General features: G+C 45.1%; 1 protein-coding gene across 9 annotated transcripts in view; it reads right to left on the bottom strand.

The window, feature by feature from the left end:
* The window catches only part of TACC1 (transforming acidic coiled-coil containing protein 1), a 112574-nt gene extending 85806 nt beyond the window's left edge, over nucleotides 1-26768 (bottom strand). For 7 of the 9 annotated variants that reach the window (XM_060291712.2, XM_030833626.3, XM_060291713.2 and 4 more), the window contains exon 1: nucleotides 7692-7861. Coding sequence is in view for 4 of the 9 variants with exons in the window: in XM_060291708.2 (XP_060147691.1) it covers nucleotides 7692-7768 (77 nt within the window). In the remaining 5 variants the exon portion in view is untranslated. Of the gene's footprint in view, nucleotides 1-7691; nucleotides 7862-26673 lie in introns of those variants that run through there. The other 2 variants (XM_060291714.2, XM_060291716.2) reach the window with 2 other exon arrangements.
* Between the last annotated feature and the right edge of the window lie 460 nt (nucleotides 26769-27228).

Here is a 27228-nt window from a genome sequence, read left to right as displayed (position 1 = left end):
TTTGAGAATCATATGAGTTAATGCATGTGAGAGACTAACATGTGCCTAGCATGTAGTAAGTGCTCAATAAGTAGCTGGCTTCATCATATAAAGAATTCTCACAAATAAGTATAGAAAAATTAGTACCTTAGTACAAAACTGGCAAAGAGAAATACATAAGAAATTACAAATGGCTACTAAACATACGGGAAAAAGTTCACTCTCACTGACGAAGAATTTAAGAAATCAAAACAAGATTACACATTTTTCTCTTACCAAACTGGCAAAGATTGAAAATGATAGTGCTTAGCTTGGGAAGGATGCTATGAGCATATGGAAAGTACGCTATACTGCTAAGGGGGCGGAGTATAATTTGGGATGACTTTGGAGGGAATAATCTGACAATATATAGTAATATATAACAAAATATAACTTTTCGAATACTTGCGTTTTTGACCCTATAATTAAACTTCAAGGAATGTGTCCTAATTATTAATCAGAGATGCACAAAGAATTATAAGAATATTTATTAACTGTATTACTTATATGACCAAAAACGGCAACCAACCTAAATGTCAACCATTTGGGAAAAATTAAATTAATTATAATATATGCACATAGTGTACCATTCAGCAAGCAATAAAATGACATTTTAAAATTCAGTATAATGATACAGAGAAATGTTTATAATGTTAAGTGAAAAAATCAGAATGCAAAACACATATAGTATAACCCTACTGTTGAAAATTATATTTACTGGGAAAAAAAGAGACTAATAAAATGTACCAACATATTAACAGTCATCTCTGGGTGATGAGATTATGAGTGGTTTATTTTCTTCAGTTTTCTGGGTTTTCTAAATTTTCAGGCTTTTTTTTTTTTAAAGTACATTATGACTATCAGAGGAAAATGTGTTTGTTGTAGAAAATTTGGAAAACAAGAAAAATGAAAAGAAGAAAACGTTTATATGTGTTACTGAATTGCTAATATACAAAAATGAAGATGAAGTAAGAGGTTGAAAAAGGAAAATCTAGCGCCCTGGATGTGATGCCTGGGTGGGTGATGAGGTGCTGAGGAGAATCACAGGTACCCCCACATGTGGTTGAGCCTCTCGGTGAGAATATTTCTCCCCAGTTCAGTCCAGGGCTTGGCAAACCCTCATCTATGGCTCCTGGAATTAAGTCCAAACTCCCAGCCAGCCACAAAGTCCCCAGCACGCAGCTCTTCTTCACCTCTCCAGACTCACTGTTTCCCAATCCCCCGTCCATTCCACACCCACCCTACCCCAAACCCTCCCCACTGCCCAGACAGGATGGATCCTGACACATCGGGCCACGATCTGCCATGCTTTCCTCACCTGGCCTGCCCTCCCCTGACCCCCCTTCCCTGGCCACTCACTCATCCTTCAAGACTCCTTCCAGGGTCAGCTTCTCCCCTGGGAACAGGGGGTTCCCTGATGCTCAACTCTTGGTACCTCTGACCTGCACAGTGACTCCAGTCTCCTGCCCATCCCTCCCGGGCTCCTCCCCACATCTGGGTCCTCTTTGGATACTCAGTGCCCGAGTGTCTGACTCACAAGCAGGTTCATGTCTTGGGGTGAAAAGTCTGGCTGGAGAGGGGGTAGAGGGGAGGGCAGGGAAAGAGAATTTCTGGGGTAGCACACACAAGCTGAAGGTGGTCCAGCATTCTCTCATGAAGGCTGCTGACTGCCACCAGCCAAGAAGAAAAATCCAGAGAGACAGAGACAGAGAGAAAGAGAGAAAGAGAGAGAGAGAGAGAGAGAGAGAGAGAGAGAGATTAAAGCACAAAACCAAAAACAAACCTCAAGAAACCCCAAAGAGCTAAAATAATTTTGAAAAAGAACAAAGCTGAAGGACTAAAACTTCCTAATTTTAAAACGTACTATAGGGGCTTCCCTGGTAGCGCAGTGATTAAGAATCCACCTGCCAATGCAAGGGACACAGGTTCGAGCCCTGGTCCGGGAAGATCCCACATGCCGCGGAGCAACTAAGCCCATGTGCCACAACTACTGAGCCTGCGTGCCACAACTACTGAAGCCCACACGCCTGGAGCCCATGCTCCGCAACAAGAGAAGCCACCACAATGAGAAGCCCATGCACTGCAACGAAGAGTAGCCCCCGCTCGCTGCAACTAGAGAAAGCCCGCACACAGCAATGAAGACCCAACACAGCCAAAAATAAAAACAAATAAATAAATTTATTTTAAAAAATAAAATAAAACCTATTACAAAGCTACAGTAATCAAAACAGTGTGGTACTGGCATAAAGATAGAGCTATAGGTCAATGGAATAAAGTCCTGTGGAACACAGTTTGTTGGTTCCTCAAAAAGTTAACCATAGAGTTACCACATGACCCAGCAATTCTATTCCTAGGCAAATACCCTCAAAGAATTAAAAGCAGGGACTCAATCGGATACTTGTACACCAACGTTCATACCAGCATCATACACAGTTGCCAAAAGGTGGAGGCAACCCAAGTGTCTATCAACAGAGGAATGGATAAACAGAATGTGGTCTATACATACAAGGGAATATTATTCAGCAATAAAAAGGAATGAAACTCTGACACATGCTACAACATGAATGAACCCTCAGGACATGATTCTAAGTTAAGTAAACCAGACACAAAAGGACAAATATTATATGATTCCACTTATGTGAGGAACAGGCAGATAGAGACAGAAAGTAGAATAGAGGTAGCAGGGGCTGGTGAAGGGAAGTATGGGGAGTGATTTTTTAATGGATGCAGAGTTTCTCTTTGGGATGATGAAAAAGTGTAAATGGATAGTTGTGATGGTTATACCACATTGTAAATGGACTTAACTGGACACTTAAAAATGATTAAGATGGTGAATTTTATCTTACGTATATTTTACGACAATAAAAAAAAATTGCAAAAAAAAAAGCATCCCATAGGAGCCAGAGTGAGCTTCTTCAGAAGATGGACCTCCACGTTCCATGGCCATTCAGGGTGCTACCAGTTCATCTCCTGACCTTGGGTTAACAAATTCACACACCCTGCAGCCCACTCTGGCTACCAGCCAACTCAGATATTAAATAACCCACTTCGCTAGCTCAGGACACCAGCAGCTGTGCCCCCCACCCTTTCTCTTCTTGATTTTTAACACGGAAACTTGTACCAGCCAGGAGAAGCCGTAGGGTAGAGGTAGGGGTGGGGCGCCACTGAAGCTAAAAGAGAGCAGAAATTGTGGAGCAAAACTAGACCCAAACCCCCTTGGAGTCTCAATCCTTGTTAGATTATCTCTCTTACCTTTTAATGATTTGCAGAAAGGGATTTTTCTTCCCTTATTAACTCTTTTTGGTATATCAACTACCCTCACAGTCTAGAAGTTGTGCTATCTAAACTCAACATACACACACAAATAATTCCCTTGTCCTGCAGTTCAAACCATTTCCTGTTGGGTTGGCTTCATCAGAGATACAGGCCACCAACATCCCCTAAAAATTATATATTTCCACCATCTCTCCTCCTTCAAGCTAAATACTACACTTCTTTTAACATTTCTTCATTTAGCTGGTTTTTCTGGGTCTTTTCCACAAACTTTCTGTAAGTCTTTCTCTTAACTGTACACCAAAACATTTTAGATGGATGTTTGAAAATTTTTTACAGCAATTGGGGACCTAAATGTTTTTAATGACAATAAAAATTGTGTGGTGAGGAGGTGGTGAACAATATGAATTTGAAAGCAGTGGGTTTCAAGAACGTTGCTTCCTAAGTTTACTTGTTTTGAGTCCTGTTTTCCTGTGTCTAAAACTTCAAAGCCAGCACCTCCCTCTTCATGTCAGGATGTCTGTCCATCAAGAGGCTCAACTGTTCCCAACTGACCCTGCAGTTCTCCAGAACATGGTAGAACCTACATGTAATTCATATGATCAGAAAACCTCATGGCAAAAACACTCGAGACCTCAGAAACTCCTCCGGACTTCACCACCGACCTATTCCATTAGGATACATTCCAAATGCAAACAAAGACTGGCCTAGAAATTTAACTGAAAGAATTGACAACAAGTGCATTATCGTTCATCCCAGGTGGACAAACTCAACAAGCTCTAGATGAATTAGTTACATGCCATATTCCCTACTGAAAAATAGGTTCTCCTTTATGTCATTCTTCAAACCTCTCTGCAAATTATTTACTGCTCTTAGGAAACCCACTTTGACCCCATTGCCGAAAATGATCAACGAAGGAGTCATTGTTTACAAACATTTCACCAAACTACCATATCCCCAAACACAGGTCCATCCTCGGGATGCTTCTTTCTGGAAAAGGGAAATTAATTGCGGAAAAAGTTAACTCTAAAAAGCCATTGTCTTGCTTCTCCAAGAGGCCTTGCTGAATCAGCACACAAGTCAACCCTCCCTTCAGAAGAGGTCCAGCCTTACTCAAAAATATACATCCCACAGAATCTAGCGTAGCACCTGATATATAGGTACATACACATGTGAATGTATTAATAATACAGTAAGTCCCCTACATACGAACCTTCAAGTTGCGAACTTTCAAAGATGTGAACGTGCCCCTATATGCCAGCTGTTGTACTGTACTACTGTAATTTTCAAGGTACCGTACTGTAAGATTAAAAATGTCGTCTTTATTTTTTCTCTTTGCTTTTTATGTATTATTTGTGTGAAAACTATTATAAACCTGTTCCAGTACAGTACTACATAGCCAATTGTGTTAGTTGGGTACCTAGGCTAACTTTGTTGGACTTACGAACAAATTGGATTTACAAACGCACTCTCAGAATGGAACTCGTTTGTATGTAGGGGAATTCCGGTAACTCAGGTATTAAGCACATCTTAGGTACCAGGCCCTGCACTAATAATACACACCATTTCATAAGGTAGATATGATAATTATTGCCATTTTAAAGATGCAGATATCTGCCCAACTGAAGAGTTAAGTGATTATTTTCCAAAGCTTCCTGACCTAAGCTAGCAAGAGATCTTGCTGGAATTCCAGCCCAGGTCAGCCTGACTCCACAGCTTCTGCTCTTAATCACCACGTGAGCAGTCTCTTTATATAAATGAAGGCTGGCTCATTTGTTTCCTCTGGTTTGGGGAAGGTAGACTGCTACAATTTTCAATAATAATGTGTTTTATCTTAAAATCAGACCTTTCTCTTCATGCACATCCATACCTGTTTATATTTCGCAGTAGAGTTCTGTTAAGACAGATTTGTCTGGTTAATTTTCATACTTGATTAAGTTATTCTGAAATATAAATTGTGAACACTCTGAAACATTATTTTCTCCCTCAAAAGACAAATGCCAGTATTCATGCAATGTTTGTGAGGTTTTCATGTATTTATTTTTATTTTTTAAAAAAGGAACAATAGATTTTGAAAATGCAATGGCCTGAGTTAGGGGAACTTCCTTGAGGTCAGGGTTATCCATGGCAGCCATGTGTCCGGCAGGAAATCTGCAGCCGGGTGACATTAACAATGACCGTGGAGACCCTTGTGGCTGTACATCCGAATGAGCCAGGATTTGGATTAAAAGCAGGCTTTTTGCTTTTCACGTGTATACATCACAGGCATCGAAGCTCATATTTCTCGTCTTTCAGCTGGTCTGCACCAAGTGGCTTGTAGGGCTGACTCATTAAGCCTGCACACTCTGATGCGGCCAAAACTCCCAACACTGCCTACATGCGTTTACGTCCTTCTAAAGGTACTCACTCCAGTAGGATAGGGCATCCCTGGGCGGTATTCCCAGGTTTAGACCAAGGATGGCTTTTATGTTTATCTTTAGGCAAGTTTAGCTAAATATATAAGGCACATGCAGAACCTCATTGGAGAGAGAGAGAGATCCTCTACCTACTGCCAAAGCACGGGATAATTTGACAATTAAGAATCGGTTCCTCACCCTGACAACTGAATCCTACACAGAAAGCCCTGAGTTCATTGCTTCAGCGTCCTTTCAGAGAATGATTTAAGTGTTTACTTTTGAGCTACACCAGCCACGTGCTCACAAAGATTAAATAGTCAGCTGTCATCCTTGGCTAAAACAACTTACTGCTCAGAGATAAAACTATAACTTGTTATTCATATATACATGATCTTATGTCATCCTTAGAACAGCCTGTGAAGTGGACACTGTCTTCACTCCCATTTTACATACAAGGAAACAGACCCAGAGAAGTTAAGGAAGAGATAAAAGAGCTCCAGCTGTTAAGGAGCAGAGCCTAGAATTCAACCCAGGGCAATCTGCCTCCAAAACTTGAAACTTCATCTCAGTGTTACACTGCCTCTTAACTTTTTAAAAAGTTAAATCAACTTTGGCAGTTTTTGCTCGTTAGGCATAAGCATTGCTAATTCAGATTCCTCCCTTATTCGGGAGGAATTAAAGGGGAAAGTGGGGGTGTGTTCTGCCAGCTGAGATAACAGTTTGTTTCCTAAGTCAGTCCCAACTCTCCTGTGGGAAGTGGCTGCACCAGGATTTCTGGAGTCAGACAAGCAGGGTCCACCACGTTTTAGCTCTGTGACCTTGGACGAGTCACATCTCTTTTACTTCAGTTTCCTCACCAATAAAATGAGGGCAATAATAGAAGCTAACTCAGTGTTCTTGGGGATTAAATAAAACACAGAGTGCTTACAACAGGGTTTGGCACATTTTACGTGCTCAATAATTCTCAGCTATTCTTATGATTAATTAGATGCCTGAACTAAGTTTAGATTACTGATCATATGTAAACATAAGAAGGAACAACTAACACGTCTATCATCTGGGTATTCCAGAAGATACTTTGCCTTGAAAAGATAATCCAAAACAAGCCCTCCCATGGCCCAGGCTGCCTATATGCGATGGCTAAATGTACCTTTCTCAAACTAAATAGCTTTGGCATTGGCTGAATTCAAATAGAGTGTGGATTCCTTGACATTACCTCACTTCCAAGACACGCACACCCTTTAAACATTTTTAATTCTACGCTTAAAGATCGTTTGGGTTCTCAAATAAATATATAGTTATCGACGCATCCTCTCTGTGGTAAGAAGCAAGGCCATCTTCCAAACCTTGCAACTTGCTCGAAATCACGTTCTCTAAAAATGTCCCTTCGGAGCATTTCAGTACTTGGTGTCCCCAATTGTTGCTGTCCCAGAACAAAAGCCTAATTGCTGCTGCTACAATACAGCCCTTTCTCTGAGATCATCGTGAAGCCCTCGGAGCAAACAAGAGAGGGAGTTTTTGCGAACAGCGAGCACTGCATCAAATTCCTGGACCCTGAAGGCCAACACGAGCCGCGTTATCTTGGAGACTCGAGAACCCTTCTAATATCTACTCCTCCCTGCAACTAGATCTGTCTCTGGAGTGTTTCTGAGCCCTTTAGGGACACGTGCGTCTTCCTGCTTGGACGAGTCTGGAAAACCTCGGGGTCCCCATGTCCCACCCGCGCAGCGCCAAGGGGCGCGGGACAGCAGCCCCGCCTGGGCGCGATTCTGTCGCTGTGGGTCGTGGCCCAGCGCCCCCGGGGCACTGCAGGGCGAGGCTCGGGGCGGGATGTCCCACCAGGCCCACCCCTGTGCCCTTGCGCCCCGCGGGCGCCAGCGGGAGCCCCACCTTCCCAGCCCTGGTGGGACGGGAGCCGTGCGCTCCCATCCCCGGCCGGCATGCAAAGCCCCGAACGGCGGCCCGGGGATCTGGGGGCGGGAGGCGGGGGGCTCTGGGACTCACGCGATCTCTCGGGGTCTCGGGGGCCTCTCCGCGGCCGGCTCCCGGCCCCTCGGGCTCTGAGAGTGGGCGCCTCCCATAGCTCGGAGCGCGGCGCCCCGGCTGCGCCCGCTCGTGCTCTGCCGCGCGCCGGCCCGACCGGGACCCCGGCAGGAGGAGGCGGCGGGCGGAGGAGGAAGGGTGGGGCCGCGGGTGGGCGGGGGTGCCGGGGAGCCCGGCCTCAGGGTCCCGGCCGCCGGGAGAGCCGGCTAAAGGGCGTTGCTGGAGACGCTACTACTTCTCCGCCAATCGCAGGGCTCGGCCGGCGCGGCGGCTCGTGACCCCCTCCTGGGGACCCCGCGGGAGAGGCTGAGCGCGCGGGTCACTGCGCCAGGGAGACCCTGGGCGGCGGAGGGCGACAGGTGGAGTGGGCTGGGGGCCCGGCGGCCGTCGCCCTCCCCGTCCGCCCGGCGCGCCCCGGCGCGAGGCTGGAAGGGGCGCGGCTGGGAGGAGGCCCGTCGGGCGGCCGTGCGGAGAAGCCCCGGGAGGGGGCGGTGTGTGTCGGCATCCCTGACCCGGGCTGCCTTCCCGCGGCGCGGCCTCCCCCGGCCGCTAGTCCCGCACAGAGGCCTCCGCGGAGTTGTGCAGAAAACTGGGGGAATCCTGGTCGTGTCCCCGACTAGCCGGGTGACTTGGGACAAGTTACTGCTCCCTCCCCGAGTCTTGCTTTGTTCGTTTGTAAAATAAGGGAGTGTGATCATTCTTTACCTCTTAAATGTCCCTTCCGGTTCTGACAACCAATGAATGAATTCTCTTCCGAGCTCTGTCTTGGGGGAGGGGGGGAACGCACCTTGTCCCTCCCATTACACCTGTGATCCACCTACTCATACACCTGTGATCCACCTACTCATACTCCCTTTTCAGAATACTTCATGCTGTTTCTCATCCACTCCCGCCTCCCACTTCCCTCCCCTCCAGCCATCTCTCCTTCACCTCAGCGTTTCGTTTTTTTGTGGGAAGAAGAACGCTCTCTTCTCCTAATACCCATTTATCCTTCCAGACACAACTCATACTCCCTTCCATAACACTATCCTGCATCCTGTTTTACAACTTTTTTGTTATTGCCTGTTTCCTTCACTAGAATGTAAACTCCGTGAAGACAGGGAATTTATTTCATTGTTTCACTTTCACTGTTCCCCCAACATACCTAGCACATACCTAGTACATACTCATAATTGTTGATAAGTGCATTCATCGTACACACGTTATCATCTTCCTTCCCACTGCTCCCATAGCACGTGTTAATTCCTCTAACATAGCACTTACCAATCTTATTTTGTAATGATCTCTTCACTTACTTGTCTTTCCACTAGGATATGAGTTCTTTTTAAGGGCAAGAAAGCTTCCTTATCTCTGTATCCAGGCTTAGTGCCTGGCGCAGTGCCTGTATCCTGGCTTATATATAATAAATATTTGCCGAATGAATGAACGAGCCAGTGGTTAAGCACACAGAATGGCGTGGAATGTTAACGTCCCCCTTGAGTGGAAGCTACAGGCAGTAAAGATGTATATGGCTACATTTTAATGTTTCCAGAAAGGACGGGAAACCCCTAATACAGACATATTTACAACAGATCTTTTTTAGGTCAAATTTTGACTTCCTGTTTATACATTATCTTCACTCTACTATAGCCAGAAGGTTCCCAGGATTCAGGATGCTGCTGCATTGTAGACATATACAAGCAGAATATTTGAGGGTGGGAAAATAAACATTAATTAGTAACAGTATAGTGTGACTGAGCATTGAGGTTTTGTGGGAAGGATTTCAAATAGCTGAAGAAAAGTTGACTCTTGGCAGATAATTTAAAATTTCAAATTCTCCCCACATTCTACCTGGAATACTTTGGCAATGTGATTGAAGTGTCATTGAGAATGCAAACACAACCCTGTCAAGAGCTGTGGTCCCCTCCAGAGGAATATTCAGCCCTTCCTAGGGAGAAAGGTGGGTCATTCCAAGGGAAAAATGGGAGGGGAAGCAGTGGGAGAGGGAAATGAGGATGGGAAAGTTTTCTTTTTACCGGGTAGACAAGACGGGTTGTGGGAGGAGTTTTATTACTACCAGGTTGGCCAAAAAGTTCCTTCGGGTTTTTCTGTAAGATTTTCAGAAAAACCTGAACGAACTTTTTGTCCAATCCAATATTTGTGCGGAAAGGCACAGGATAGCATCACTAAAATGGTTTAAAAGAAGAGGAAGAGAGTGAAGCTCACATCCTGTTGTGGTGCACAGACACTGAGACAATGAGGGGGAAAAGGAGTCTGTACAACAATGTGAAAGATGGTCTGCAGGGGCCCAAAGGGCATCTCTACTAAGATGCTTGTGTTTATTGCTTTTGCTGCCCCGTCTGGTACAGAGACAGGGGTAACCAGAGGAGTGAAGACAGTGAGGGGAATTCTTGTCTTTGGGAAGTAAACTTACGAAGGCTTTTCCAGGAAAATGCCTGATGGGGTCCAGAGGGGGTAGTATTTGATATCCCGTGTTAAGGTTTCCCTTTGTGCGTTGTGATTCTGTCAGTAAGGCATTTTTAAACATTGAAAAAAGAGTAAAGAAAGAAAATTTAAGAGACTGAAATTCAAGATGGTCCCCCAAGATGGCAAAATACACCCTTCAGTGTCAAATCCTACCCTCAGAATGCTACTTATGCTCTAAGGAGGGATGGGAGCTAATATGTATTGGATACCAGGGACCCTGCTTGGTGGTTGACAAAAGTAACCACATTTAGTCCTCATAACACTGGGAAAGGATAATAGTAGGTAATACTTGTTGGGCACTTTTTAATGTGCCAAACTCCGTTCTAAATGCTTTAGATATATTAACTTATTTAGTTCATCACAACATTTTAGGTAGGTACTTTTACTATACTCAATTTACAAAGAGTAAAACGAAGCATGGAAAGATTAAAACACACCTGAGGCCACACAGCTAGAAAACGGCAGAGCCAGGTTCTGACCCACGTAGGCTCGTTCCAGAGCTATAACATAAAGCTTAGTTTCTATGCTGTATTTCCTTAATTTTTACACTGTGCACTCCACTTTAAGATGAAGAAACCGAGATGTAGAAAGGAAAGTGGTATATTCAGTATTTAAACCCAGTTCTGTCTTTATTACAAAGCTTATGCTCAAAGTGGATTTTTTTTTCCCCAGCAATCATGCCAAATGAATACCACTCTTCAAAGTAGCCAACTTGGGAAGCTACATGCTTATCTCAGAGCTGCACCATCTTCCCTTTTTTTGGAAATTATTTAAATGCCAATTTGTAAACCAAAGATTAAAACTGGATTTACTGGGCTTCCCTGGTGGCGCAGTGGTTGAGAGTCCGCCTGCCGATGCACGGGACACGGGTTCGTGCCCCGGTACGCGAAGATCCCACATGTCGCGGAGCGGCTGGGCCCGTGGGCCATGGCCGCTGAGCCTGCGCGTCCGGAGCCTGTGCTCCGCACCGGAAGAGGCCACAACAGTGAGAGGCCCGCGTACCGCAACAAAACTGGATTTACTACTTAAGAGCCACATACTGTTCTTGAAATCAGGTAGTGTAAGTGCTCCAACATTGTTCTCAATTTTCAAAATAGTTTTGACTATTCTAGGTCCTTTGTGTTACTGTATAAATGTCAAAATAAACTTATAAATTTCTTTTTAAAAATTTAATTAAATTAAAAAAATTTAAAATCCCAGTGATTGGATTTCCAAAGGGATTATATTGATTCTATTGACTAATACAAGGAGGATTGCCAGTTTAACAATTTTGAGACTTCTGATCCATGGACATGGTACAGCTCTCTATTTATGCAGATGTCCTTGAATTTCCCATAATGTTTTGTAGTCTTTAACCTACAGGTCTTACATATCTTTTGCCAAATTTATTCCTAAGTGTTTTTATGGTATTGTAAATGGAGTTGTTTTATAATTTTACTTTCTAAATGTTAGTTGCTAGTATATAGAAATACAAGTGACTTTTGTATATTGTATCCTGCAACCTTGCTAAATTCACTTATTACTTCTAACAGCTTTTTTTGTGCATTCCTTAGGGTTTTCTATATGATATCACTTGCAAATAAAGACAATTTTACTTCTTCCTTTATAATCTGTATAGTTTTTTCCCCATGCCTTGCTGCACTGACTAGGCACTTCTATACAATGTTAAATAAAACTAGTTAGTCAACATCCTTGCCTTGTTCCTGATCCTACGTAGAAAGCATAAAATCCTTCACATTGTAGTACATTAGCTGTCTGATTTTGTAGATGCAGTTGAGAAAGTTTTTTTTTTGTTTTAATTTATTTATGTATTTATTTGACTGTGCCGGGTCTTAACTGCAGCATGCGAACTCTTAGTTGCAGCATGTGGGATCTAGTTCCCTGACCAGGGATCAAACCCAGGCCCCCTGCATTGGGAGCACGGAGTCTTAGCCACTGGACTACGAGGGAAGTCCCGAAAGTTTTTTTTTTTTTTAATTCATAATTTACTAAGACATTTTTTATGATAAATGGGTATTGAATTTTGACAAATGCTATTTCTGCACTTATTAAAATAATCATATTGGTTTTCCCCTATATTCTATTAATTTTTTGAATTATGTTGATTTTTTCAGATGTTAGAGACTAATATTAGTTTATTAGTATCCATTGGTCGGATAATTTTGGACTGCATCTTGGACATCATGAATACTAAGCTGTGGAGATTTCAGATTCCATTATTTTTCTCTGGTGAGAGTTGTTTTTCCTTTGTTTTAGCGATAATTTTCTTGTTGGGCTTGAACTCCAAACCCTGTTTCTTGGGGTGGCAGCTCCAGTCTGAGTGCAGACCTTCTGTGTAGCCGAGCTGCTTTGAGTGTTTTCTGTGCACGTGTGGTTTAGGGCTTGGCCAATGATTTGGTGTAGGGACCCCCTCTTTGGCTCTTTCCTTTCTGGGTTCCCCCACTTTTTCAGCATCCATCATCTCCTGGCTTCACTTCTCTCATTCCCCAGAACAGCAGGGCTCGGGAGTTTTTCATGTATGTCTCTATTACACAAGCCACTGTGTGGACTACACTTAGCCCCGCACTAAAAGCCGAGGCAGAGGGACTACTTGTATGACTCTTTATCTCCTCTTCTCCAAGCTACATGCAACACCAGAATCTACCTACTTCTGTTTCCTCTTCAGTACCTTCAGGTCATCTTTATGTATTATGTCTGGGTTCTAGAGTTGTTTTCTGTAGGAATGATCCTAATGGCCAGTATAGCCTATAATATCCAGCTATACAAGCCCATATCTCATTCTTATGAAACGGTCATTCTCAGCTTTATCACCCACCTTACTCATCACAGTTGTCCTGAGTGACCCTGGCCTGCTTTCAAAAATCAGATTCACCTCCACAGGGTAAAGATTTAGAATACTGAAAATAATTTACTATGGGCCCTGAAGATGGTGTTAGGGGATAAGGACCAAAGGAGTTGAACAAAAGGAGCTTCATTGCATAACTGGAATAAGTGTGTAATCTCTCAGGGTGACAGACTAATTTTCCCTAATATCTGTTCTCCCCCTCTCTCTTAAACCAAAAAAAGCTGATTTTTACGTATTATAAATAAAAGTTATGTTTCCTGGTCTCCATTGCACTTAGGTGTGGCCATGTAATTAAGTTTTGGTCAATGGGATGACAACAGAAGTGCCAAGTTCAATTTCCAAGGGGTATCATTCATGGCAAGTGGGGAGGTGCTGTGGTCTGAATGTTTGTATCCCCCTAAAATTCATATGTTAAAACCCGAACCCCCAAAGGTGATGGTATTAGGAGGTGGAGACTTTGGAGGTAGAGCCCTCATGAATGGGATCAGTGCCCTTATAAAAGAGGCTCCAGAGAGACCCCTTGCCCCTTCCACCATGTGAGGACACAGCTAGAAGGCACCAGCTATGGACCAGGAAGAGGGCCCTCACTGAAATGCAGCCATGCTGGCGCCCTGATCTCAGACTTCCAGCCTCCAAAATTATGAGAAATAAATTTCTGTTGTCTATAAATGACCCAGTCTGTGATAGTTTGTAATAGCAGCCCAAACGGACTAAGCTAGGAGGTGAGCCCTTTATTGGCTCTTTCTTTTGCCTGCTGGCTGGAATGCTGATGGGATAGCTGAGTTCACGCAGCCATACTTCAACTTGAGGTTGAAGGATGCTAACCCATAACACCTTGGAACCTCTAAGCCTGCCCTGAATTGCCTACCTACAGATTTCATTTATGTGAAAGAAAAATAAACGTACATGTTGTTTAGCCACTATAAGTTTGGATTTCTGTAAGACTCAGACAAAGCAAATACTAATCAATTCTGGTTATTAAACTGGGGAGAAGAAGAGTCCCATTATCTTGTAGTCAAACCACCTGTAGTTGGAAAAACTGTAGTACTTAGCAGCCTGCCAGCAATCACTCTATAAAGAGTGCTATGTAAACTAGTCTTAACCCTAACATTTCCCAGTCCTGAAGTTCAGCTCTGGCTGAATCTGTCCATAAAACCTCTCCCCAGCCATCACTGCTAAGCAAATCTATGCCCTACCCCAAATAAACTTCCACCAGTGGAATGACTTCATTCCCTTCTCCCTCAATACTATCCTGACTGATTGATTGATTCACTCATTCATTTGACAGATATATATAAACGCCTACCCTGATGCCCGTCTTGATCTCAGTTCATCTTTGCAAACATATTGGATGAGATGAGAGTCATCTGAAGCCTGCTACCAGCCTCAAGATGACCCTCTTGCAAGAAAGACAAATATCATATGATATTGCTTATATGTGGAATCTTAAAAAATGGTACAAATGAACTTATTTACAAAACAGAAATAGAGTCACAGATGTAGAAAACAAACTTATGGTTACCAAGGGGGAAGGGGGGAGGAATAAATTGGGAGATTGGAAGTGACATATACATACTACTATATATAAAATAGATAACTAATAAGGACCTACTGTATAGCACAGGGAACTCTACTCAGTACTCTGTAATGCCCTATATGGGGAAAGAATCTAAAAAAGAGTGGATATATGTATATGTGTAACTGATTCACTTTGCTGTACAGCAGAAACTAACACAACATTGTAAATCAACTATACTCCAATAAAAATTAATTAAAAGAAAATTTAAAAAAAAAAAGACCCTCTTGCAAATCTATACCCTAATTCTACCTTGCATCATTGTTTTGGTCTAAAGATAACAAAAAATAAAAACTAAGAGACTGATTCCTAGAACAGACCTGGAAAGGCTTTTAGAGGCCATCTAGTTCCACCTTCTTCTTTTAATATAAGTTAACCAAGGCCCTGAAAGCCCAGCAACATGCCCCAGGTCAAGAGACAGAAGCTAAAACCACGACTCAGATTTCCCCACCCCTGCCCGGTCCTTTGTGTTTTCCTCAGTCCTTATCTCTTTCATTCACACTTAAACCAAATACAAAGATTGCATATCTGTTATTTTGATGAGAAAACAAAAAATTTTTACTTAAGAAACCCTCCCAGTTATACTCAGTGTCAAAGGGAGAAGTTACCTTTGTTGATTTGTCTTTGAATTTATTCCCAGTTGACTCTGAAGAGCAAACACGCCAGCAACCCAGACCAGAACCTTTTCTTTGGCCTTGGAACCCTTGGGACTGAAGAAAATTAAGTCAGGTGGAAGTCACATGCTGACTTGCAAGGTAAGTTTTCAGTGCAAGTTTCCAGCCAAATGCCTTTTGCCTAAGGCTAATTCTCAGAAATTCCTCTATAATCCAACAGCCACTCTGATTGCTCTTTAACACACTGTGCTAGTAAAGTTGAATTCTGGAGGGAAAAGAAAAACAAAAACGTGTTCTCCTATTTCAAGGTGATGCAACTGTCACCTATCGTAAGAGGGCAGTTTCTAGAAGACAGCTCGCGCTTCACACCTGTGACCCTCATTTCCTCCTGTGGAAACACCTGCCAGGTTCACAATTTCAGTCTGTATCCTCAGGGAGAGGAATGAAAGCACTTAAAAAAAAAACTTCTTTTGTTTTTTTTATTTCATTTACTTGTCACTTCTATTCCTACATAATGCTTCAGGGACAGTACACGCTTTGTGGACTTTTTATTGATTTTTTTTTTTTTTAAGCAGGCTATTTATGTGTGCTCCGGCTTTATGTTCAGAGACAGAACCTGCCTGTAATTCAAACGTCCTGGATTCAGAAACCGCCAAGTGTCTTCTTGGAATAGTAACTCTTAGTACTTTTGTGGGTCTCGTATAACTTTGGGGTAGTGACCTGGAGCAACCATTGGGTATTTAAACATGGATTCCAACCCCATTGTCTGGTCCTGGGGGTGGGTCAGGAGAGTTTATCCACCAATAGTTTATTTCTACTCTGAGCCAGCAGGTTCTGACTTTACTTACTCCACCACGAAACAGCAAAGTGGACAAGAGAATGAGAAGGCTGGCCAAAGTACTGGAGGTCTGGGTTCAAGGAAGCGCTTTAATTTGTGAGCCTTTGGAATTAAAATCAGTATGCACGGCTCATTGTACAAAAATAGGAGCGTGAATATAAGAAAAAAAATGCCACTGTTCTCTGGCTGGGCAAAACAAACAGGGTCTATGGAGTCTGAAAATGCTTCAAAGCAGAAGCAAACATTCAGAGGAAGTCTCCAAAGAGAGTCAAAGTAAATATTCAAAGTTCTTTTGGCTTGGAAGCTATGACTGTCCTGAGAGGTTATATACAGACCTCGCTTGTTTATCTTAGGACATCTGTGAGCCAGGCAGAGCTGCCAAGTTACAAGAATAAAACAGGCTTTTAACCTTCAACAGGTTAAATAAAAGCAAAAGTAAGCACAGGTAGAACAAAACATCAGAGCCACTCCTTCTTCTGGAAGTTTTCCACCTTCCTGCAGAGAAAGAGCAGAATTGCACATCTGCAGATAACCCAGGGGCGCCCATAGGAGTTAGGAGTGAAGAAAATAAAAGTGTCGTACCTTGCCAGGTATGGTATATACACAGATCGGTAGGGAGTGCTGTTGATTTGTTTTTCCCGTGTTCAAGGGAGGGGACATTTCCAAACAGGATTTGGTCTGCGTAGTCTTAGCTTTGAATTTTTCAACTTCCTTGCTTGCACTCACAAGCTTTTTATCTACGCTCTAATCTGTGGTCCACGTTGCTATTGATACTGTAGCCATTTTGTTGAGCATCTGGGGTCTAAGAAGGTGTGGGCATAAGTGGGAACCAGAGCTTCCATCTTTTGGCTCCCTGGCACCTGCACGAATAATCTTGGTCCCTGATCCTACCTCTAGGACAGAGCAGGGCATACGTTAGCCAGGGTAAGAAGAGAAGCAGGGGCTTGAGCAAGGTGGAATGAATGTGAGAGATGGAATAGCTGGGTCGTCTGGATCAGAGCAGGCTGAAGGCCTGTCATGGGGCCCAGCAGCTGAGAGAGGCCATTGGGATCACCTGATTCGAAATCCCACCTGATGCAGGGATCCTCCGCTCAAGATTCCTGATCAGTGGTTAGCCAGCCTCTGCTTGGAAACTTCAAAGATCTTTCCGGCAGACACAGAGTTGCAGCACTCAGACCCCTGTCAAGGACGGATTTAGCAACCCAGCATCAAGGAATGTGGTTAGCTGCTAACCCGAAGCTGTTAGTGTCTTCAGAGTCTGCCTGGGCTTTTGAGCTGAGATCAGTCCCCTCTGGCAGCCCCCAGCCAATGGCTGAGCAAGGTGGTGGTACAACGTCCTGTCCATTGCTGCCCAATGTGGGACTCCTCTCTCAGGCAATTTTTGCTTTGGAGCTTCACGTTGGCCTGGCAGACTTAATCTGACCTGTATCACAGTCTGAAGGCTGTAGTGTCCAATCTTGCTTTCTCTTCTTTTCCTTTCCCAGGTGTTACTCCTCAATAAGCCTCAATACGTGAAGTGCAGGGGACTTCTTTAGGGTATAAAACTATTCCATATGATACTGTAATGGTGGGGACATGACACCACACATTTGTCAAAACCTATAGAACTTTACGGCACAAAAAAGTGAAACTTAATGTGTGCAAATTAAAGAAAAAATATTTAGGAGATCAGGGAATCCCAGGATGGAATGCAGACTGTGACAAAACGACCTAACTGAATTGCAAATGTATGACACAAGTCCACTGGAGGGGATGTGCGGGGAAAGATGCTGACCTAACTAACTTTGGAAATGAATGGAGTCTGTAAAGCTGAAGGCGAAGGAAATTGCGCACAAGTACTGTTCTCTAGCTGATAAAGTTGTTCCCATGGGTGTACGTGTTAACACGTCTAATACCGCGATACACGTATGTCTCAATTGAACAATGAAGTAAGTGGATGGCAGATGGTGGGAGCCAGGTTTCTCACTGTCGGAGTGGGAAGTAACAGGTGAGCAAAGGGAGGTCTAGAAAGAGCCATGTGGTCATGGTTTGGAGTTGGAGACATCAGTGTGAATTCATGTTCTGCTGAATGTAGATTCACGTGGTCACATAGAGAAATATTTATAAATGTGTGTGTATACTCAGGTATACTTCTTATTGAAGTATAATTGATTTACAATGTTGTGTTACTTTCTGCTGTACAGCAAAGTGATTCAGCTATGCATATATACACATTCTTTTTTATATTCTTTTCCATTAGGGTTCATCACAAGATACTGAATATAGTTCCCTGTGCTATACAGTAGGACCTTGTTGTTTATCCATCCTATATATAATAGTTTACATCTGCTAATCCCAAACTCCCAATTGTAGGATTCAACTCTTGAGTCAAGAAACCTCCACATACATAATGTCGGTAGGCTGGGCCCTTCCACAACTTTGGTGTCCCCATCACCCCTGCTGCCATTTTGTCTCCCACAGTGTTTTGCCTGGTGACTAATCTGTTGGCTTCAGAATGGGAATGCCACAGTGACCGCCAGCTGCCAGGCCCAAGGAAAAGAGAATTAGAGAGTCTGGGGGGCTGAAAGGCATCTTCAGCAATACATGTCCCTCAAAGACGGGGCAATGCTTCTGTCAAGCACAGGAATGTCAATAAATGGGTAGAGTTTTCCAGTTCCGTGTGGAGAGAGATTGGAGGTCGCCACTCTGTCCTACCAACAAGTAAAAAGATAAACGGACTGAAAAATCAACAACTCCTCTGGGATTCGTAAGAGAGGGGAGGAAAGAGGGCAAACCACTGCCGCCAGATTGGAGCGGCATACAGGCGAATGCAGGAAGTCACTGCTTAGCGGAGTAGAGACTCACAACCAGAACCGCGGTGGAAACCATGCTGGGGTAAACTGCAATTGACGAATTGCTGGGGGCTCAGTGTGGACGGCTCTGAAGGTTTCAAACTCCAGGGAGACCCAGAATTTTGAGATTTACCCCCAGGAGCTAGACCAGATTCCCACAGAGAAAAATCCCCTTGGGCTTTCGGCAAGGGGAGAGGGAAAGAAACCATTTGAAACATGCCAGAGCGTTCCATTTTTCTTCTTTTTAAAATTTTTATTTCATACTGGAGTCTAGTTGATTAACAGTGTTGTGTTAGTTTCAGGTGTACAGCAAAGTGATTCAGTCACACGTATACATGTATCTATTCTTTTTCAAATTCTTTTCCCACTTAGGTTGTTACAGAATATTGATCAGAGTTCCCTGTGCTGTACAGTAGGTCCTTGTTGGTCCTACTGTTGGTCCTATATTTGGGATTAACATATACACACTGCTATATTTAATGGCTTAAATATAGCAGTGTGTATATGTTAATCCCAAACTCCCAATTTATCCCTCCCCCACCTTCCCCTTTTGTTAACCATAGTTTGTTTTCTAAGTCTGTGAGTCTGCAGGGGAAACTAGTTACCCAGAGTCTAACCTGCTGGGGTACCATCAAAGCCTAACTGACCTGGAAAGGGAAAGACTCAACTCCAGCCCACCACAGCCATCCTCTCTGAGAGACGCTGGAGGGAGCACAGCCCTGGCGACACCTTCATTTCTGCCCAGTGATGCTGAGGTAGGACAGGCGGCCTCCAGAACTGTTAGAGAATAAATGCCTATTGTTTTAGGCCTCCAAGTTCATGGTCATTTCTCACAATAGCCTCAGGAAACAAATACACCCTCTTGCTAAATTTCATCCTCCTGTCATATAGACTTTCCTCTCTCTAATAAACAAACCCTCTTGTATCTGTCAGGACCCTGGCACGTCACGCTCTCCAATTCGAGAGTTTAATAAAGGGATGGTTTGCAAAGGCCTGAGTAGAGTTGGGGACAAGAGAAAGTGCAGTTCTCCAGAGCTGTACGGTCAGGGAGACACTGTTGCTGCCCTAGGCCTGAGGGTCAGAGGGACAGAAGGGCCGTCTGACAGGAGTGTGGCCTTCAGTCAGGGGAGACACCAGCCCAGGCAATGCAGCACGAAAGGACCAAGGGGAATGAGTACCTTTGTGTCCCTCTCCCCTCCCTCTGACCTCCTTCCTGAGGCCTCCATTGGCTGAACCTAAACTATATAGGAGCCAAATGCAAGGTAACTATTCAGGTCATCCTACTGGACACAGAGGAGAGTGGAGAAGGGTGGGGAGGGGATTGAGGGGCCAATGGACATAGCCAGCACCCGAGAAATTGTAACTACCCCTACCAGACCACCCACATAGCAGACTGGTTTTGTGGACCCAAGATTTATGACCTTGGCCAAGTCACCACTCCCCTAGGTATCGGTCCCCTCATCTGTCAAATGAAGGGTTTAGACCAGAAAGCCTCTGAGATCCCTTTCAAGCCTTACCCTCATTATTCCAGAAGCAGACTGAATGCCTTCAGGCTAAGGCTGATCCCTGCCTGGAGCCCCAATAGCTGTTTGTTTACTAACGTCTCTTTTCCTGATGCCCACCCGGCATCTCTGCAGGGATGGGCAGCGAGGGCCACTGAGACACTCCCAGGAAAGGAGCCGGGCCCGTGCTGGCTCAGGGATGCTGGAGAAGGAAACCTGAGGCAGGAAAACCAGACGGGGCTCTGGACCACCAGCAGCGAGAGGCTATGAGGCAGCAGAGAAGCTGTCCCTCAGCCAGCGGGGGGGTCAGCAGCCCGGGGCACGCCTGCTAGTTCCTGCAGAAAACTCCAGGGACCCCAGCCCCCCACGGCAGCTAGAGCAGCCCTCAGGCTGGCCCAGAACTCGGGCTGGCAGGCCCAACGCAGAGGTGGCTGCCAGCCACCACACAGCTGCTAATGATTAGCCAGAAAGTCAAACCATGGAAAGTTCCAAGGGTCCAGGAGAGCCCCACATGGACCAGTGAACATACACCGAGCCTTCCCCTGCTGCCTTGGGACATTTTGTTCAGTACTGTGTCTGCTTTTTCAGGGACTTCTGTCTGCTTCTGTCCCATGGAACCTCCTTTTGAAAATAGAGGTGAAGCTAGGAGCCCCTCCAGGACTGAAAGTGCAGAAGGTGTAATCTCCCCATTCTCATGTATCTTGGGTGGCCTGGGAGATACAACGGATTCCTCCTTTTCCCCTAACCCTACCCTTAGCCATTAAACTACGTCCCTCCATAACTACAGATAGGCCCCACGTGAGCCTTAGTTTATCGTGTATGAAGGACCTATATTCCAATATCCTTAAAAACCCTCCCCAAACTGCTCATTGATTCCTAAATTCCATTGTCGTCTTGTCTCCAGCAAAAAAAAAAAAAAAAAAAAAAAAAAATTATTCTTGTTGTAAACACACCCACACGTGGGCGATGTGTACTTCAAGGTTGTTCAGTGAATTAAGGGCCTGAAAGCCTTACCAGAGATGGGGAAGGAAGGGGTCTGGATGTCAGAGGCTGAGAACGTGGGTGGAAGAAGGGCCTCTATGAAAGAGAGACACAGAGAGAGACAGAGAGAGAGCGCTCTGGGCACCAAGGAAAGACATCACGCTTCATGCCGCTGCCTGGAGCTGTCCCGGTTGAGTCGGTGCTATAAAGATTTGGAGAATTCAGATAAGCAGCTTCTGTATCCAGTAACACATGAAAACCTTGTGATCTGGACCCCAGACACTCACAAAGGAGCTTGTCTTTCCAGACTGGAGCAGGAAACAACTGGGGAGCTGGCTAGCGGGTACTTGGGAAGTGTCCCTCCTCCAAAATGCTCACCTATGTGCTGCCACAGTGACAGTGAAGTCTCCCACTGGAGATGCACCTGTGTATCAATTCACTTATTAGTCACTTTTCAATGGTCTGCTGAAAGCCAAGCACTGGTCAAAGGAGCATTGGATGGACAGCAAATAAGAGGATCCATTTTAAATATGGGCTACAGAGGGGATTAGGTGCTGAGATCCCTGCAGAAAAGGAGGGACACATCCCTGGAGACAGTGGGCCTCTCGGAGTGCACGGAGAAAGGTTAAGAAGACAGCCTGCTTCACGAGGTAACCCACGCCTGGCCGCCTGACCCAGTCTGCTGGGTTGGATGCAGCCGCACTGGGCCTCCGCTGTCAGGTGCCCTTTACATCTTCTGACCCCTGCTCTCTAAATGCCTAAGAGGGCTGTGAGTTACTCCACTCCCTTCCAAATACAGCCCTCCTCAGACTGATAGAAAGGGCTTAAATCAGGGAGGATTAGATTTACCGTAAGGTAAGAGTTAAGCGCCCATACCCAAGCCAGACATACTGAGGTAGAATCCCTACGCTGGCACTTAGCAGCTGTGTGCTTTTTTGCATATTATTTCCTTCTCTAAGGCTTGTTATCCTTATTTGCAAACTGGGGATAATAGTAGTACTGTTGCCCCTGGAACAACACAGGGGGTTAGGGATCACCACCCTCCACAGAGTCAGCCTTCCGTATCCGAGATTCCGCATCCGTGGATTCAACCAACCCCAGGTTGGGTAGTTTTTTCAATAGATACTTAAATACTGTAGGTATTTATTGAAAAAAATTCCTCTTATAAGTAGACACACGCAGCTCAAACCCATGTTATTCAAGGATCAACTGTACTCACCTGATAGGCAGACATGGGGGTTAAACAAGTGAGATAGTACATATGAAGCACTTAGCACAATGCCTGACTCATAGTAAGTGCTCAATAAACAACCACCTCTCATTTATTTCTTGCATACTTTTGCTTCCAGTAACAGTCGGCAAATGGATGCATGCTCCTCTCAAAATCATTGCAAATTTAGTCTAGACTTAGGCAGTGCTCACGGATTTGTTCTCTGAAAAAGCCACAAAATTCTTTTATAAGTCATGAGCCCTTCCTGTTTTTTTTTTATCAGCTATATTTAGCTCTTAAATTTAATATCTCAGCTTGAAATCTTAAAGTCATCCTTCCAAAAGTACAAGTGGTTCAGCCAATGGCATTTACAAGCAAGTTTTTTGTTTTGGAAATAACAATAGGTCAGAAGTGGGACTGATTTCCATAACTACAAAGATAAATAAGTTAAACTTCATTTAATCCAAGGGTCCAGTTTGGCAAGTCCAATCCTGAAGACTAGTTGTTTCAGTTTTATTAAACTTCTAAGAGAACATCTAAGCTTTTTCTCGTAGGTCTTAAGCTGTCTCTCAGGGACTCTGGATCCTTCCTGGCTGGGGTCCAGGCACAACCGTCCCATCCCCGGCTCACAGGTGACATTGCTGGTGTCCATTTTTCAATCTCAAACACTAGTTACTTCTTATTTCCAGCCTGCCACCCAACCTCTTTTACACATAATAACATATTTATTGAGTGCTTACTATGTGCCAGACACAGCCCCAAATGCCTTATGTGGACTGAGTTATTTCATCATAATATCGTTATGATATAGGTGCGGTTATTATCATCCCTCTACACGGAATATCTTTATTTTGGAAATTCGCCGAAGATGATCTAGCTAATATGGGGCAGAGCAAGGATTTGAGCCCGGGGAGTCTGGCAATAGAGCTGGCTCTTTCCCACTAAACCCATGTCACCTCTCATAGGACAGGTGACGCTCCCAGGGCCACAGCTTGGACAAGAATTCCGACTCTACTTTTTCGCAGCAGCACTCTTCCGCCATGGAACGTCCTGTCCTGGCCCCGTTCCTCCCAGCCTATTCTCAGGGACCATTCTTTGCCAAAAATATGAAAGAAACACACACCAACATCCCTCTTACCTCTGTCAAATGGGGCTGCAAAACTATTCAAGGTGGGGTGGATCAGGCTTGGGGGAGGGGCTCCAATCCCACCTTCATCACTAACTGGCTGGGTGCCCTTGGTCAAGTGATGTAACGCCTTTACCTTCACGCTGCTCATCAGCAGAGTGGGGAACAGGCTGAAACTGCCTTCCAGGGCTTTCGTGGGGATTACCTGAGCGTATCTGCGTAATGTGCTCAGCACAGCGCCAGGCTCAGAAAGTAAGCTGTCATTGTTAAGGTAGATGAATCATAGCTATTATGAGTATTGATCAGGCAGTCCATCACTGTGAGCAGAATTGAGAAGGACACATTCCGAGAAGACTTAGAGAGAGGCCAGGCTGTAATAATATAAGCTCTCTGGGGCCCCTCCCCTTGTCTGTCCCTGCACCTGAGGACCGGCTGCCTGGGACGGAAGGGCTCACCTCCCGAGCCCGCTTGGCACACACCTCCTGTGGGTTCCCTGGAGTGGGAGATGGTCACTAAGTAGAAGGTGATGGGGAGGGCCAAGTGAGAGCCCAGACAGGGCCCAGCTGGAAATCCCTCCATAAATCAACTCCGTTCCGTAAGCAGTCAGTTTCTCCCTAGACACAACATTACCTGTCCCACGTAAGCAGTTCTGAACATTGTTTTCAAAACTTTCTTTCAAATGGGCACCCCAACACGTAATCAGGTAAAGATGGGGCTGCTCTGTCGGGAGTGGAAAGAGGAGGCTCCTGGAGCATCCACAGCGGCTTTGTTGAACTCCTGCCCTAAGGGGACCCTGCGACCCTTCTGAAGGGCAATGAGGTCCCTCAATCACAGGTTGATAAACATTTTCTAAGAGAGACAAATACATAGTCGTCCCTTGGGTCCCCCCCCCCCGGGATTGGTTCCAGGATGCCTGCGGACACCAAAATCCACTGATGCTCAAGTCCCTTCTATAAAGTGGCGTAGTACTTGCATATAACCTACACACATCCTCCCTTATAATTTAAATCATCTCTAAATTACTTATAAAACCTAATACAACGGAAGTGCCATGCAAGTAGTTGTAAATGCAATGTAAATGCTACGTAAATAATTGCAGTGCAGGGGCTTCCCTGGTGGCGCAGCGGTTGAGAGTCTGCCTGCCGATGCAGGGGACACGGGTTCGTGCCCCGGTCCGGGAAGATCCCACGTGCTGCAGAGCGGCTGGGCCCGTGAGCCATGGCCGCTGAGCCTGCGCGTACAGAGCCTGTGCTCCACAATAGGAAAGGTCACAACAAGGTCACAACAGTGAGAGGCCCGCGTACCGCAAAAAAAGATAATAATAATAATTGCAGTGCAAATTCAAGTTTTGCTTTGGGGAACTTTCTGGAATTTTTTTTGGGGGGGCGGGTGTTTGTTTCGAGGTTGGTTGAATCCAGAATCCAGAACGTGTATACGACACGAACCCTGCCCTTAGCGAGCTTAGAGTCTAGTGAACTGGCGGCTACAGGCTTGTACTGGCCGGCAAATGAACCCCAATGTCCATCGTTAAGGTACAATCCTAACAAGGCACTATTGCTACCTCCTACAGAACCCCGAGGCTTTTCAGTTGCAAGAGACCCCTCCACATTTATAACGCACACAGCAGGGTCTGGGAAGAGCATGCCTACATTTTGACCTGCTTCAGTAAAATAATCTTTAGAATTAATCTATCTCTCACAACACCTCTGTGAGGTGTGGTTATTCTTGTCTCACTTTGCAGATGAGGAAACTGAGGCTGAGGACATTTAACTTGTCCAAAATCACCCAGCTAGGCAATGAGGGAACCAAGGGTCAAACCCCAATCTTGGTTTCAGAACATCGCATCCTGGACTCAGTATAGATCCCTCCTCTGCACTCACTAGTTGTGTCTCCAGCCTCAGTTTCCTCATCTGTAAAATGGGGATGATGATGATGATGACACCTGCCACCTTTACAATGGTGCTTGGCACACAGCCAGTGCTCAGCTGGAGTTAGTAACTGTCTTGGGATCACCAAGTTATAGGTTATGACTCATTTGTCCAATTCACTCTCTCATTTATTTATCTTGTTAGAGAACAGTGCAAGGCAGTATGTGGATAAGGAGCAAAATGAGGGCTACAGAGAAGTAAAAAGCCATAGGCATTCAGAGGAAGGGCATTTGAAATTCTTCATTTATGACTGCTTCATAAAGTTTTGAGCACTCCTTGTGCAGAAGCCATGCTGAGTTCTCTGGGTCAGTCCAATGTCAGCACGTGTTGCCAAGGCTAACTTCTCAGTGACCAGCTGCTGGGGCAATTCCCTAACAAGCCACATGCAGCCTTCCAGGTAGACCAGTTAGCTCTGCCACAGACATCTAAGTGTCCAGGGACACCTGGGCTCTGCCCATAAACGCACAGCACTGGGGCCATGTGCCACATCCCCCGACCTGAGAAACAGCTCAAGTTGTGTGTCCCCCTGACAGTGGGAGGGGGAGAAGGGGGAAGCATGGCGAACCAGGAGGACACACCACCCAGGTCCTGGGAAACAGGGGGACCCCAGCTCATCAAGGTGAAAATACCTTTTCCTTGCACAGGCACGTGGGTCATTCCTCTCTGAATCTATTCAGAGAGGAATGTATTTATGAATGCTCCTCCTTGACATTGCAAGACTCCCTCCCCACGACCTCTCTTTCCAAGAAAAGAAAGCAAAAGAAAAAAGAAATCAGGGAATTCCCAGAATTCTGCCCTAACACTTTCCACACCAGACAAACAACACGTGCTTCCAGAGACCCAAGAATTAAAGTAAAATTTGGAAAGGGAGAGGGAAAAGAAATGCCCAACTTCCCTGGAGTTCACTCACCCTCCACACACCCCCATCAACCAGAAAACGTCCCCAGCCCAAGGCTTAAAGCTCAAGGGCCCCGCTTTGCTCAATAAATGCTAAATGACCCCAGAACACCCAGCCCCCGTTCCTACCTCGTCGGTGGTGGTCCCCCGGTCTCCTCTCTCCCTTCGGCGTCACCTGCTACAGCGGATCCATCATCTTTGCTTAGGAAGCCGAGCGCCTCTGGTCTGGGAGGGGTTCCGTGGAAGGAAGGGGAGGGCGGGCTGAGATCACCGACGTGGGGAAGGGTGGGTCTCCGAACCAAACGCTTGGTTCGAGGGAAAAGGATGTTTTGTAAGTTCTGGCTTGAATGTCCAGGGGCAGAACAGGAAATGTCCACTAGGGCTGGGAGCCCCAGGGAGAAATTGGCTGCTGTCTCCCTTCAGAGGGAGCTTCCCGAGGGCTCTCAACTGCGGCCCCGTCTGGAATTTAAAGCTCCGTCTGAATCCTTTTCCCGCTTACTCTTTCCTCCGGCACTTTTTTTTTCTTTCCTTAATGGAACGTCGGCTTCATTCCTGACATGCTGGAAAAGTTTTCCTCGGCCTAAACTTGGCTCAGGAACACTCTCCCCTTGTGAGAGAATTTCTCCTGTTACACAGTTCAGCTTTAAGAAAAAAAGAGAGACAGAGAGTCCTCTTTGTTTTGCC

Source organism: Globicephala melas, chromosome 21 (genome assembly GCF_963455315.2).
Source record: "Globicephala melas chromosome 21, mGloMel1.2, whole genome shotgun sequence".
Taxonomy (NCBI): Eukaryota; Metazoa; Chordata; class Mammalia; order Artiodactyla; family Delphinidae; genus Globicephala; species Globicephala melas.
This window is presented reverse-complemented; position numbering and strand designations above follow the sequence as displayed.